Source organism: Alexandromys fortis, unplaced genomic scaffold, assembly GCF_014885135.2.
Source record: "Alexandromys fortis isolate MF-2015 unplaced genomic scaffold, M_Fortis_MF-2015_v1.1 scaffold_77, whole genome shotgun sequence".
Taxonomy (NCBI): domain Eukaryota; kingdom Metazoa; phylum Chordata; class Mammalia; order Rodentia; family Cricetidae; genus Alexandromys; species Alexandromys fortis.
This window is the reverse complement of record NW_026067967.1, coordinates 8,058,869-8,073,606: the sequence shown is the minus strand read 5'-3', so window position 1 is coordinate 8,073,606 and position 14,738 is coordinate 8,058,869. Positions and strand designations below refer to the sequence as shown.

General features: G+C 49.7%; 1 protein-coding gene across 1 annotated transcript in view; it reads left to right on the top strand.

Annotated features, from left to right (window-relative positions):
* The first annotated feature begins 12,874 nt into the window (after window positions 1-12,874).
* The window catches only part of Slco2b1 (solute carrier organic anion transporter family member 2B1), a 43,102-nt gene continuing 41,238 nt past the window's right edge, over window positions 12,875-14,738 (top strand). The window contains exon 1 of the mRNA XM_050154505.1: window positions 12,875-13,166. Coding sequence (XP_050010462.1) covers window positions 13,151-13,166 — 16 coding nt within the window. The 5' untranslated portion in view covers window positions 12,875-13,150. The remainder of the gene's footprint in view (window positions 13,167-14,738) is intronic.

Below are 14,738 nucleotides of genomic sequence, written 5' to 3'. Positions count from 1 at the left end.
TCTCTCTCTCTCTCTCTCTCTCTCTCTCTCTCTCTCTCTCTCTGTTCTCCCCTCTCTATCTACATTTTCCCATAATGTTCAAGCATATAGAGCTAATCTACCATGAACCAAACCCTCTGAAAGTGTGAATCAAAATAAATTATTTATCCCTTAAATTGTTTCTGCTGGGTATTTCTGTCGTCACCATGGGAAAGGTAACTAATGCACCCACAGCCCTGTGCAGTGGTCGCCAGTGGGGCTCAGGAGCAGACTGAGTCATATGGTATAGCTTCCCCATGTGTAAGCTTCTGTCCACGATCCACTTCCTGGTCCTGTGACAAAAGACACTGACAAAAAGCGACTTATGGGAGATGGGGCTTGTGTGAACACAGCTCCAGGCTTCAGGACATTGTTTTCGGGAAATCAAATTGTCTGGAACTTTAAACACCTATTCATGTTCAGTTGTGATCAGAGAGAGTCATATTCTACTCAGCTCACTTTCTCTACCCTTACTCAGTCCAAGACCCAAACTCGGGGGATGGAATCACCCACAGTGGGCTGGCTCTTCCTACATCACTTAACATAATAAAGATAATCCCCCACAGGTATGCCCACAGGCCAAACTGATCTATAAGATCTCCCAGTGAGACACTTTCCCTAGGAGAGTCTAGACTAACCATCACAGATAGTGATAAATCCAATTGTACTTTAGATGCTGAATAATGGTACACATTTTTTATTTATTCCTGTATACTCAATAGTAATGTCCCTTCATCTCACTTTTTATTGCAATAGAGTCTCCTTTCATCTTGGTTAGTCTATCTAAATGTTGGTGTACCCAAATAGCTATCACAGGCTCTGTTTTCTGTTCTATTTTAATTCTTTTTCAAGTATTCCTGTCCTCATTTTATGATGTTTTGATTATTGTGTATTTGAGTTTCTGTTTGCTTCACCTTTCTAATTTATAGTTAAAAGTTACGTGGTTTTAATTTTTTCCCTTTAAAGTAAGCATGACATGCGCTGTCTCCCATAAGTTTTGGCAGACTGTTCCCATTTTCATTTCTCTTAAAATATTCTCTAATTTTCTTTGTGATCTCTCCTTTGATCTGGCAACTGTATTGTCCAATACCCACATTTGAAGGGATAGCATTTAATAATTGAGGTTTTTATTGCTTTAAAGATAACATACAAGCCTAAGCCCAATGGTACACAGCTACTTATGAGCTGAGCCAGGAAGACAATGAGTTCAAGGCTAACCAGAGAGTCTTCATCTCAAAAAAAGAATCAGAAATACTGAACAAGTTATTTAAAACATATGTTTCTTTTCTCTTCTTTTTTTTCTTTTTCTTTACTTTTTTCTTAGTTTTTCAAGGCAGAGTTTCCCTGTGTAGCTTTGGAGCTTGTCCTGGAACTCACTCTGTAGTCCAGGTTGGCCTCAGACTCACAGAGATCTGCCTGCTTCTGTGTCTTGAGTGCTGGGATCAACAGCATGCATCAACACTGCCTGAAAAATATATTTTTTCTTAAAACAAATCAAAAAGTATTTGAAGAAATAGAGTTTTCAAAGGAGAAGCAAGATTTTAGTAGAAACAAATCTGGGGGTGTGCTTTGAGAAAACAAAGGAGAGAGTGAAAATTAAAGTGAATCATACTTTTTGAAACACAAGAGAAAACACAAAGTAAGAGTTTGAAATTAGTATTATGTTTGCTACCAAGAACGTACACTGAAGAAATGGCCTCACTATAAACATCATGACTGAATGAGTATAACAGCCAGATTTCCTTTACCGTGGCAAAACACCCACGCTAATCAGTTCGTAAGAAGAAAAGTCTATTCTTCGCTAACGATTTCAGAGGCATTACTGGGATGTCATGGAAACCAGGAGGTGAGAACTGGCTGGAATCGGTGGCTCAGAGGGCATGACTTTAAGGGGCAAACCGTCAGTCTTTCTCGGTCACCCTCTGATTCCTGGCTTCCGTTGGATGAGCACCTGTGCTCCAGCATGTCTGCTTGCAACCATGATCCTCCACCTCACCATAGTCTCAGTACAATGGAGCCAGCTGACAATGAATGTCTGAAACTGTGGGTCGAAATAGATCTCCCCTCCTTTTAACTGTTTCGTGCAGGCATTTATCACAGAGATGGAACGTAGGACATAGACTAAAAGTGTAGTCTCGTGCCCCACAGTGATGTCAGATAGCCATTGTCGGAATACCTGGACCACAGCCACACACACATACACATACACACACACACACGTGTATGCATGTAATATTCATTCTATCAGTTCTGTTCCTTTAGAACCCTGACTAATACACGGTCCTGGGCCAGGACTAAATGGTAGATGTAGGCAACATTGTCCATACTATCTGGGAAGTTTGTACCAATTCCAGTTCCAGAAAGTTCAAGAGGAGGACGATGATGCAGGCGTGGCTCCCAGTGCAGTGCTGGTCTGTTGAATCACGTGACTAGTGTTGGTCTGTTGGATCGTGTGACCCACAGGTCATGGCCACCAAGAGAAAGTCAGGAGAAACTGGAATTCGGACATCTGCAGCTGTGCAAGCAGAGGAAGGGAAACCCAAGCATGGCCCACCGTCTTTAGAGGGTGATTTTCGCAGAGAGAACGCCTACCTCTGAGAAGCTGATGATAAAGAATTATGTGGATTTAAGTTGCAGAGAAAAGGGTTTATTGGACCTGCACTTCCATATCGCTATTCATTATTGAAGGAACCTGAAGGAAGCAGGAGCAGAGGCTGAAGTCATGGAGGGGTGCTGCTTACTGGCTTGCTCCTCTTGGCGTGCTCAGTCTACTTTCTTATAGAACCCAGGACCACCAGCCCAGGGATGGCCCCACCCACCATGGGCTGGCCCTCCTACATCAATTACTAATTAAGAAAATGCCCTACAGCTGGATCTTAGGAGGCATCTTCACCACTGAGGTTCTCTCCTTTCAGACAACTCTAGCTTGTGTGTTCTTATCCCCATGACCACAAAACAACTCAAAGGAGTCTTTGTTAGGGCCAAAGATCTCAGGGGTGTCAATGGTGGCTGGCCAGCAAGTTCCAGGGACCCTTCTGGCCCCACCTCTACCATGCTGGGGTAACAGGCACATGCACTGCATGACTTTCCACACGGGTGCTGGGGGCCTAAACTCAGCTCCTCATGTTTACACGGCAAACACTTCACCAGCTGAGCCACTGAGAAATGCTATTACATAATGAAGATGCTCAGAGTAATGGAAAATCTAAGAGCAATGCTGAAAATACTGGTTCCATTTGGTGGAAAAGAACATTTCAAAGATTTGGACTCATTGGCAGCAACATCAGGAGCCGGCAATTCAGTTTCACTGAGGGAGAAAATTCTATAGTCAGCCTATCTCATCCTACAGAAGGTAGGCTTGAAAATGAGTTACTCCCTTTGCAATAATATGTGTGCCATTCTACAGTCTTTTTGGATGGGATGACAAGCAGACTTAACACTTAGGAGCTAGACTAAAGACTTCAGGGCAGCTTTTTAACCTTAGATCCTTTTATGTATACAGAAAGAAAAGTCACAATCATGAACCAAATCAAGACGGCAAGATCAGAGAGTAGACACCACTCACCTGAAAGGAAAGATAGGAAGGAGATGGAAAGAGAAGGAGGAGGAAGAAGGAGAAGGAAAAAGAGGAGAGAGATAGGGAGGAGGAAGGAGGAAGAGGAGGAGGAGGAGGAGGAGGAGGAGGAGGAGGAGGAGGAGGAGGAGGAGGAGGAGGATCTATTCAATTGCTCAGACACCTATCAGAAAATCAAGTTGCTTCTTTAAGGACATGGCCAAGGCCAGTTCCTGCTGCCATGGAGGGAGAAACATTCTGGTGTGGATATGTGGACCCCCCTCCTTTGATACAAATCCATCCAGTAAACATGTCCACACAGTTCCTGAAGAGGAGTCTTCACACTGGGGCCCTTTGAAGGTAACAGACTCACTAGGTAAGAGTGAGTGAAAAGCCCTGAGTGTGCAGACTGTGTGTGTGTGGGGGGGGGGGTGATGCAGTTAACTCTGAGGTCCTCCTAACTGCACCTATGAACCCGAAGGGGTGGCACTAGCCTCAGTGAGGACTGAGCTCAGGAGGCGTAAGGGATAGCTGACATACTCCCCTCTACTCCGCAATGGATTCAGTTTGTCTTCTAACCTAACTTTTCTCTCCCTCCCTCTGGGTGGGAGGTGCTGACTCAGCCTTTATGTGAATTTGTTCCTTGGGCAGCTGTCCAGGGCAGAGCCTATTGACATCTGAATCACTGCTACTTCCTCTCCTGAGATGTTTGAACAGTTCCACTTGGGTTTCCGGCACCACCTTCAGCTTTCTCCCGTCTGATGAAGTCTTTCTTTCCAGTGTAGGAGTGGAAATGGCCCTGCAGAGAATTGTGCCTGTGGCCTTTCTCATGACTGGAGAAATCAGGCCGGGACAGGGTGGCACAGATGGGTCACCTCCCGGTCAGAGGAGAGTCAACGTCAGATCTTGTCTAGTAACCAGACTTCACGGTCATGGCATTCACTCCTCCAGCAAGTCAGTCTGTCTGGGCAACGTCTACAGTCTCTCTGGATTCCACCCTGAGAGAAATGAGGCCAACAGTTTTATTTTCTTCTTGGTTTCTCAGGCTGGTATCCGAGACAGGTATAAATTTCAGTTTTGCTCTGAGAGAATTTAAAACAGGTTCAGATGGCCTGGGTGATAAAGAGGAGCTCTAAATAGGAAAAAAAAAAAAAAAAAAAAAAAAACTTCTCAAATGTGACTCCAGGAAGAAAGAGACTAGTCACATTTTCCTGAAAAGTCCCAGCAGACACTTCACACCTAGAGGGTAAATGCCTGGTACCCGCAGCCCGGATCACCACGAACCTGCAGCAATATTTTTGTTTGGTGAGTTAATTGATAAAATGTCTAAGCTTCCCCCAATAGATCAGTCAAGACCTGTTGCGTCTTTGTAAATTTTCTTTGCTTTTCTCATCCCAGTAAACACAAACAGGTACCTTCTCCAAAACAACAGTTCTGAGAAGTAGTTCCTGCCGGCCGACTGGGACCATGTGCCACGTTTTCTGGGAGCTTCTGGAACAGCTGAGTCAGGGTTTTTGTTTTGTCATTTAAGCAAACAGTTTTGTACAATCTACAACTGGCATTTTCTCTATGCCTAGCTCCCTGCCCCCACATAAGAATAGCCCAGAGTAGGGAGTGTCTTGGTTGAGGTCACAAGTAGTACCCAGACCTACAAGTAGTACCCAGACCCCCGATGTCCCACAGGCAGAGATTGAGTACTGCTGTCCTGATGATTTTGGGGCTGTGTGGAAAGTTCTGCCATAGAATTGTTAGCCACTAAACTGCAGAGAGCCTCTGGCCCAGTTCTCTTTTTGTTGCCAATGGGTTGGAGAGGCCCAGAAATGGCTATGACACAGTGTAAGACCCGTGGTGGGCAACTTCAGAGCAGAGCCAGGCACCCAGAATTAATCAGAGCAGGAGAGAGAAACCAACTCCCTCATCTGAGACTACTCAGGTCCCTCACTGTCTGTCTCAACAAACATGTCCTCCCAGAGACTGACCCCTCCTTGGGCTATACCCAGTTCTGGAGGTGTTTGTTTTATTTTATGTTTATGTCTTTGGCCTACACGTATGCACACGCACTACATGGATGCCTGGGACCCAGGAAGACAAGAAGAAGCCATCAGATTTCCTGGAACCAGAACTATCGTTGGTTGTAAGCCACTGTACAGGTGCCGTACAGCTGGACCTGGGTTCTCTGCAGAGTGACAAGTCCTAGCTCCTGAAGTGTCTTTTCAGTAGTGGGCTGAACAACTACTGGATTCTTGGACCTTCTGTTGTTATCCAGCCATTGTCAGACTTGCTGGACCACAGCCTGTAAGCACCTGCTGCTGGACCTGTGACCTGAGTTCAATCCCTGGAACCTATGTGGTGAGGGAAAAGAACCAAATCTCCTGAGTTTTTCTTCCATATGAATGTGCGCTCGCACGCGCATGCACACACACACACACACACACACACACACACACACGAAGAAGGAAAGGAAAGAAGGGAGGGAGGGGGAGAGGGAGGGGAAGAGAGAGAGGAGAGATAGAGAATCCCTCAGCTCAAACAGAGACCAGCTGGCCAGCTCCCTGTGCCCTGACTGGACACCACTCTGTGCTGGAAAAACTTGAGAATGGTGACACGCTGTGCTGTCTCTCTCTTTCTTGTTCCCACTGCTCCTCCTCATCACCTCCACCCCCTTAGAGGTGTGAGGTTCTGACAGACATGACAGGCTGGAAAAGGAAGGTGACAAGGAAGAAGGGGAGTTAAAAATACATCTCAGGAGAGCCTGGGTTCCTCTCCAGCCATGGGCAGGAGATCCACAGCGTTCTGTGGAGCAGATCAAACTCAGCATCCCGTCAGGGCCTCTTGTGTGGTTGTCCTCGTCATCCTCATTTCCCCCAAGAGGCAGTGTGACCAGAGCAGAAGTCCATTTGTCTCCCAAATTAAATGCACCCGGGTTGGAATCTGAACACCACCAAGCAGCCGTGCATCCTGAGCAAATGGCTACCCTCCTCTCTGCCTTTGTTTACCTTTGTGTAAATGAGGGTGATCCGACCATCGATGCTGTGAAAATTTAGCGAGGATACTTTGCGTGAGGAGATAGCTGAATAGCCATCTGTGCAGCCCTCACACGACTGCCACGGGGAGAAAACACACATGTACATACATGCAAACTCCCACACAGTGCGCTCCTCCCCCTTGGGCTTTGTGCTGGAAAAGCTGAGATGCCCTACCTGCTTTTCTTTAGGGTTGTGCTGCTCTGTGAGAAGTGACTCCAGGGTACTTCCATCCTTAGCCTAAGGTCTTAGATGGGGAAGAAGAGGCATTGTGATGGCGCCAGACTACTGGGTGCTCCTTAGCCAAGGACCAAGAGTAGGTGAGCCTGGCCGCACCCATGTTCTTCTAGAAGCTCAAGAAACATTAGTCATCTGGGAGCGTGGGTGCTCCAGGAAGGATTTGGGAAGGGCATTTGATCAGAGGAGCTGCTCAGGCTAAGGGATGGAGACTGGGGGTGCACGGAACAGCTCAGGTGTGAAGACAGGGTGCATGGAGATGCTCAAGCATGGAGATGGGGTACACAGAGCATCAGTGAGACTGGAAGAAGACAGGGGGTGCATGGAGCATCAGTGAGGCTGGAAGAAGATGGGGTGCATGGAGCATCAGTGAGGCTGGAAGAAGATGGGGTGCATGGAGCATCAGTGAGGCTGGAAGAAGACGGGGTACACGGAGCATCAGTGAGGCTGGAAGAAGACAGGGGGTACACGGAGCATCAGTGAGACTGGAAGAAGACGGGGTGCACAGAGCATCAGTGAGGCTGGAAGAAGATGGGGTGCACGGAGCATCAGTGAGCTAGGAAAGAGCTTATGCCTTGGAAGATAAGCATTGGGTGTTATGTCAAAGAGCAAGCTTTGCTCCATGGAGGAGGCTGGGCACAGGAAGTCGGGGTCTTGGGGATCCTTGGGAAGGTGTGTAGGATGCCCTGGGTAAGACACTCTTGAGCCCATGCAAAGCTTGGCACAATAGGGCACACCTGCAATTCCAGCACTCCTGGATTACAGGGCATTTCTGGAAGCTCTCTGGCCAGGTGTCCTGGCATGTGCTGTTGTGAGCAAGAGACACCTTCTCAAACACGGAAGAAGGTGGAGACCTAACCTCAAAGGCATGATTCTAAGGCCCACTACTCCCCAATAGTTCTGGGCCCAGATCTCATTCCAAACACTAAACACTCCAATAAATCCCGCTTTCTCCAATAAATTCCCTGCCCTTGCCTTGGGGAGGCCACTGAAAGACCTGAGACCTGGTTTCTTCCCATGTAAGGGTCTGCTCCCCCTAAGTAGTGAAGTGAGACCAGCATTTTCATAAGGCCATTCTTACCTAGAACACGTGTGTTCTAGAACCTAAAGCGACCTCTTGTGACCTCGGGGGACGTGTGCTGGGGTGATAGGAATAAAGTGATCTCCAGAGGTAAGCTGACAAAACAGCCGTGACGAAGACAAGGACGGTGACCCGGGTTCTGTCCTCCCTCGCCCCGTAAGATTGGCAGCAGCAAACAGGTACCCTGCCCAGCCCAGCCTTGGCCCCCATGCCAGGCCAGCCCTTCTGGAATTGTTATGTGACTCAAGCCCTCTGAGTGAGCAGCCCAGAAGTCACTGCAGCTGTGGACCGCTAGTATTTTTGCTTTCCGGCCTGAGACTCGCGGGCTCACAGGCCACCAGGGAGGAAGTGAATCATCTTCCTGGATGAAGCTGGTTTACTTCCCAGCAGCTGTCGCAACCTCTAAGAGCTCAGTAAGGAATGCTGAAGCACCCTGGCCACGGGTCTCTAGACATCACCGCTTGCTTTTAGAGAGGAAAGCGATTGTAGCGTCGGATGGCCACCTGTTAGTTCCACACACAGCCCACGTAATCAGTGCCAAACAAGCTCTCCACCTACAAAAATGGGCCAGATAAGACCATCACAGTGGTATGCACCTGTCATCCCAGTGAAGGGACAGAATCAGGAGACTGTTCTTAGCTACATATTGAGCCCAAGGCCAGCCTGGGCTACAGGAGACCCTGATTCAAATGAACAATAATGACAACAAAAAGGTGGAGAGGAGGAAGCAGGGCAACCTGGGTGTGTTAGTGCACACCTGTACTCCCATCCCTCCGGAGGTGGACACAGGAGATTGGACGTAAGTTCCAGGCCAGCCAGGGATATAAAATGAGACGGGTCTCAAAAAGATGAAAATTAAAAAATTTTAAAGAATGCCGTGGTAAATGTTGTGCTTGCTTCACCGCTATAAAAGTGAAGTAAAACAGCTGACAAACGGAGAAGCCAGAGCTCACACGAGCAAAGCCTCCTTGTTTATCTCTGATGCTGATCCCTCCAAAGGCCACTTCTGTTACTGGAATCGGGGAGGAAAGGTCAGGGTGCAGACTTCCTCTCTGCCTCCAGGGGGCAATGTTGCAAAACCTCTTTGGCGGAGCCAGGCTTTTCCTCCGAAGGAACTTTCTTCCTGGCCCACTCTGGTTCCCTCTGTCTGCACCCTCCCTCCCACCTTGTGTCCCCACCAGTGCTGTCTCCCCAAGGACACAAATTACCAATAACTGTAACCCCATACTTGACTCTTTTTGAACACATCAATTTATGTCATCCTGCCAAAGTCAGAGAAGAATGGGACCCCTTCCAAGCCATCTCCCCATTTTATAACAAGGAGACTGACAACCAGGCAGAGGCAGGACCTGACTAATGCCAGCGTAGAGTTGGCAGAGTAAAAACTGGGGGTCCAGGCTACCCGGTACTCAGCTGGACCCCCTAAAGCACCCACAGAGCCCCAGCTGTTAACACTGACGGCCCCCAGCCAGCCTGCTACGTTTCCAGTTTGCCCTTGAGCTGGGAGGTTGGGGGCTTCCTTCCGGGTAATCTGTTGCCTTGGGGCCCCGACCTGATGAGCACCTGCTGGGATTGACTTCCTCCCCTTCCTCTGCCTCCAGAATCTCAAGTCATCACTGTCGTCATGGCTGCCATATTAATAATGAGCCTACGTCTGCTCTCTCAGAACGTAGCGAGCACTAATCCATCCATCAGCTCATCCCAGCCTTGACAGCTCTCGGGAGGCATTTCACAGACAAGGGCATGCAGGATCAGAGAGGGCAATCAGCAGGCTCCAAGTCGCCCAGAGAAGGCCTCTCTGGAGGGAGAATCCTGCCTCCTTGGAGAGAAGCTGCCCACTCTCCAGGGAGATGGGGCACAAAGACCATATTCTGTGTGGTTCTGCCAGGAGGTTCCTTATCTTTTTTATTGCAGAGGAGGACACTGACCCTCAAAGAATTCTTGCTGGGTCAAGATGGGAGCATCCAGTGCCTTAAAAGTATCAGGTGATTAAACTCTTGCTCTCTGGGAGACGGGCCTGACAGTTCTAGAGGAGGATGCGGTTTCTAGCCCAGCATGGAGGCAGTGGGACCCAGGGGAAGGCTGCTGAGACACAGAGCCTAGGGTGAGTGACACCCCCATAGTCTAGGAGGTGGAGAGCAGTGTTCAGCTGGGTTCAGCAGCCTCAGCAAGCACCAGTGGCTGAGAAGGTTGAAAGTGCCAGGGGCTGGGCTGAGCCAAGAGCAGGAGTTCATGGCACGGCCCCTCCCAGGGCCCCCTTCATCCAGCTGGCCTGCAGACCATGGTGTGCTGGGAGTGAGCTGCCTCAGGATGGAGAGGACCAGAAAAGGGGAGGCCCTGACTCTAAGCAGGATGGAGGCTATTGCTCCTCTACTGGCCAGGGAGTAAAACCCAGAGCGAGGTAGACAGCCAGTCCTCTGCTCACCGCTCTGAGAAAGTCACCTCTCTGACCGGCAGGTCATGCCCGAAGCGTAACATTGCCTTCCCTGGGCAGAGCTATCGAGCCCCAGGTGAAGCAGATCTCCATCACAGGGATCTGAACACAAGGCAGCTCAGATCTGAGGCTGGGAAAGCCCAGGCTAGGCTCACAGAAGACCCCCATTTACACCCAGCTAGCCTAGAGCTCATTTATAGATATCCGCCCTGACTGGAAGTCTAGAGGGAAGTGAGAACAGAGGTGCTGAGGGCGCAGTTTGGACGGTTTGGGGGGGAAGGTGCCTCTAAACTATCCATTGCCTCCTTTATCCTCTGAGCAAGGTCACAGTAGCTAGCAGGACCTTCCTGGAGGTTGGTGATTTGAGGCCATAACTACTTACCAGATGGTAAGACTGGGTCCCAAGGAGCAGAGAATCTGCCCAGTATCCCGCAGCAGGGTTGCGACAGAGCTGGGACCAGAACATAGCTCTGTAATCTCGTTCCCTGCATCCTTCTCACGTATCCCAAAGCAGATGGCTCCACAGATGAAGTCTCCTGTTGTGTCGGGTTTACAGAAAGACCCGTCTCTACGTGGGCTACTCAGAGAGAAGGGCTCAGGTTCTGCCAACAGCTTAGGGTTTACAACAGCATCAAGCTTGGCATGAACCACGGGGCTGTGAGAACATCGAGGACCCTGGGAGCTGCAGAATTTTTGCGAACCATGCCAGCATCAGGAGACACTAAAAACGGCATCAACTTTCGCAAACAATGGGATGCTGCAGATGGTGTTGGGATCCGCACACCCAGCGGGGCTGTGCAAGAAGCACAGGTTGCAGCAAACACCAGAGCTCCCAAGTACACTAAGCTAGGGATCAAGGCAGTATCATGAACCTTAGAACTCCTGTAGTTAGACCCTACTGAACTGTTAGTTCAGGAGCTGGTTTGAAGGCCTGTTATCTCAAGTTTCGTAAGCCCGCGTAGGTCCCTGACCTTTGCTCCAGCTAAACACGCCTGCATTCAGGAATATTCTGGTTCCCTCGCAACGAACCTCTGAGGCTAAGCTGATAAGAGAGCCTTTAGAAGTCTAAAGGGAACTTCCTTCTTGAAACTATGTACCTATGATTTGAAATCTGGGGGTCCGGGTTCCCTCTTTGCCAGTCTCTAGGAAGACTCGGCGCTGGCTATAGATTGAAAGACCGAGAGCCCAGATCGAATGTGGCTTCCCAAGCAGGACTGGAGTTCATTCTTTCTAACAGTCCAGGATGACTTCTGGGCCTTCCTTCACTGGCACGTGCTCACACGGTTTGTCCTTCAACGACACCTTCACACCAAAAGGTGTTAGGCGTCCGGCTGAGTGCTACTAAGTGCCAGGCAGATCTGTATTTCTCGTGTCCCTGCTTTCTATGGCCAAGTGGACTAAAGGAAGTTCCTCTATCATCCCAGAGGAAGCTAGACTTTAACCCACATCCCCACTGTCTGCAAAGGTCCTCTTCTGGAGATGGCCTTGGGCTCATTTCTGTATCTCAAATCTGGGCAGACTCTTCTTCAGAGAAGACAGCCTGGGTTGAAGGGGGCAGGGTGGCGGTGGGGGATCTGATTCTAGCATCAGAGGGCCATGCTGCCCCAACTTGTGGGGTGCTCTGTGGCAAGTGACTGAGACTCTCATCTGTGAAGTGAGGGACCCCCAGCCCGCTGGATGGAAGGGACCCTAGGGAGCCTCACATGCAGGCTCTGCTATGCAAACCAACTAATTTCTCCCCAGCCTGGTGAAAGCCCCACCTCCTGCCACTCCCTCAAGGTTGGCTTCTTTGTACATATATTGCTTCACAATTCATGTCAGCCCAGCGATGGAGAATTTCTTTCTCTGACGGATAAGGTTACTGGCACTCAGAGAGGTACAGGGACTTGCCCATGATTCCTCGTCCCTTGGCTAGGGCCAGCACTGGGATGGGACCATTCTTCCAGCTGTCTGCAAGGCCTCTGTCCAGACATTTCTAAGAATTTCACATTTACCCTTTTGTCTTGCTTCCTTTTTCCCTTGCTTCCTTCCTCCCTCCATCTAGGTCACTGCTTGATGGAGTGTTGGGGGCCCATGATGTTGGGGGGGAGAAGTTGTTTGTTAATCTGAATCCTTGGGACAGATGGGAAGGGGCAGCTGTTAGTGAGGGATGGAGGGGGGGGGGGACAGGGGACAGGAGTGTAGTAAAGGAGGACCAAGGCTCAGAAGGAAAGCTAGGGCTTGCTTCAGAGCTCAAAGAGGGCCAGGGAGACAGCAGCCTCACAGGCTGCAGCAAAGAAACCTAATGTTCTAGAATAGTTGTCTCCTGGAATAGCCCTGAACTTAAGAGAAACCATCAACTGCTTCTCACTCTAGCTTCTGCCATTAACCAAGGAAACTATCCAAAGAGCAAAAGCTAGGAAGTAACCCAGAAAAGCCTCAGGGCGGAGGCAGCTTCCCGCCAGCAGGAGGGCTGGACCTAAACAAACCCGCCTCCTTTTACTACTCTAGCCCTGGGCTGTCCCGGCTGGGGATTAGACGGAATTCATGGAGCTGGAGAAGACACTACAAGGGTCGGGGTTAGGAACCAGACAAAGGAGCAAGTGCCTGGAGCCCTCAAGAAAGGTTCCCATTGAGCAGGGTCCCTACCACCTCTACCTTGAGGGCAGAGGCTGTCCAGGAGGCCAAAGAAAATAGCCTAGTGAGAGACAGTCCTGTGTTGATGCTCTCAGAAGCTGTCTCCAGGGGACCGCTAACAGGCTCATTTCCTCTATGCTGAGCTCCAGGTGGAAAGAGAGGCCACAGCTCTCTGCATTCTCCCAGCCATGGGGCCCAGAATAGGTAAGTGCAGGTAAAGGAAGGGAGGGAATTGGGAAGGAGCCTGGGAGCCTCATCAACCACATCAAAGGGTGAGTGAGATACAGCACCTCGGTGCTGTACTGGGGAGACAGGCTCAGTTCTGCACAGAGTCACCCGCAGGGTCTGTGGAACACAGGGAGGGTCTAAGAGTGAATGAGAGGGGCAGGAAGGGAAGCTGGAGGCAGGGAGACAGGCCAAACCACCTTGGTGATCCTGAGACCTGAGTCCTGCCCAGCCACCAACATCTGATCCCCCAGTAAGACAGAGGCAATGTAGAGATGAATGGACAAGGTAGGGAACCACCGAGAAGGAGCTGAGAGAGGCCGTAGGGAGAGAGCATGTGACCAACAGGTGTCAGCAGAACTCAGGCGTTGACAGAGATTGGCCCTAAAGGAAGGTGACCAGGAAGACCCAGAGGGACAGAAAGGAGATTGAGAGTGTGAGTCAGAAGAGCAGAAAGCCATCTGTCCACAGGGACAGATGACCAAGGGGACTGATGGACGTTAGGCATAATCCCAGGAGCCTCACAGAGTACAGGAGACTCAGAAAGAGGCCTACGTACACTCACCTGTGGGTAGATGGCAGTGGGCTAAGAGGAGGCTGGAGGCAAACATCCAGAATCTTCCACAAACCAGGCTTGGAACGGCATAAGGAAAGCACCAAGCGGCCAGAGCAGAGAGACAGACCACCTGTGACAGTGGTGGAACAAAGGATCTTTACAACAAGGTGGCTGGGCTGGATGTCCTGCAGTCACGGTTTGGGCTCCCTGCTGCTGCCTGTCCGCTGTACCATTGAACTCACACCCATTCGGGCAAGGCCGGCTTGCTCCCAGGTGGCCACAAGGAAGGCTTCAGGCCAAACAGGCTCTGCAGTGTGACAGACACAGCTTGGGGACCCTAGCGCACCAGGAAGGGGGGGGGGGATGGATGCTTCCTCTCAGGAAGCCTCATGGGAGAGAGGAGGAGGAGGTCAGGTTTGAGGAGGTGGGGCCAGTTGTGGTTTTGGTGACACAGGATTTTGGTTGTAGCCCAGGCTCATCTCCAACATGTCATCCTCTGGCCTCTGCCTGCAGTGTGCAAGGATCACAGGTGGGTGCCACTGAACCTGACATAGTGGGATGGTTTCAATGAGTTTATGGGCCATTGACAAAAAAAAAAAAAAAAAAAAAAAAANAAAAAAAAAAAAAAAAAAAAAAAAAAAAAAAAAAAAAAAAAAAAAAAAAAAAAAAAATCCCATTCCCATTCTCAGTATGAATGGGGGGGATTGGAGGCATGGGAAAAACTAGCACCCTCAATTCTACGCCCGCCTCTCCTCCCCATAAAGGCTAGGTTGTGGTCCTCTAACTGATCCCTGACACAAATATAAGAGGAAGTTGCCCCCAAATCCTCCCACTGAGTCAACAGAAGTCATCTCCAACTGTGCTTCCTCAGTGTCCATTTGGGCTACGGCCAGGCTTAATATAGCGGGCAGAGAGATGAAGGGAGGCAGATGATAGTCTTCAAAGCGTCCAGGGCCAGCTGTTCCCATAGGGACAGACATATGTATCTCCCACAG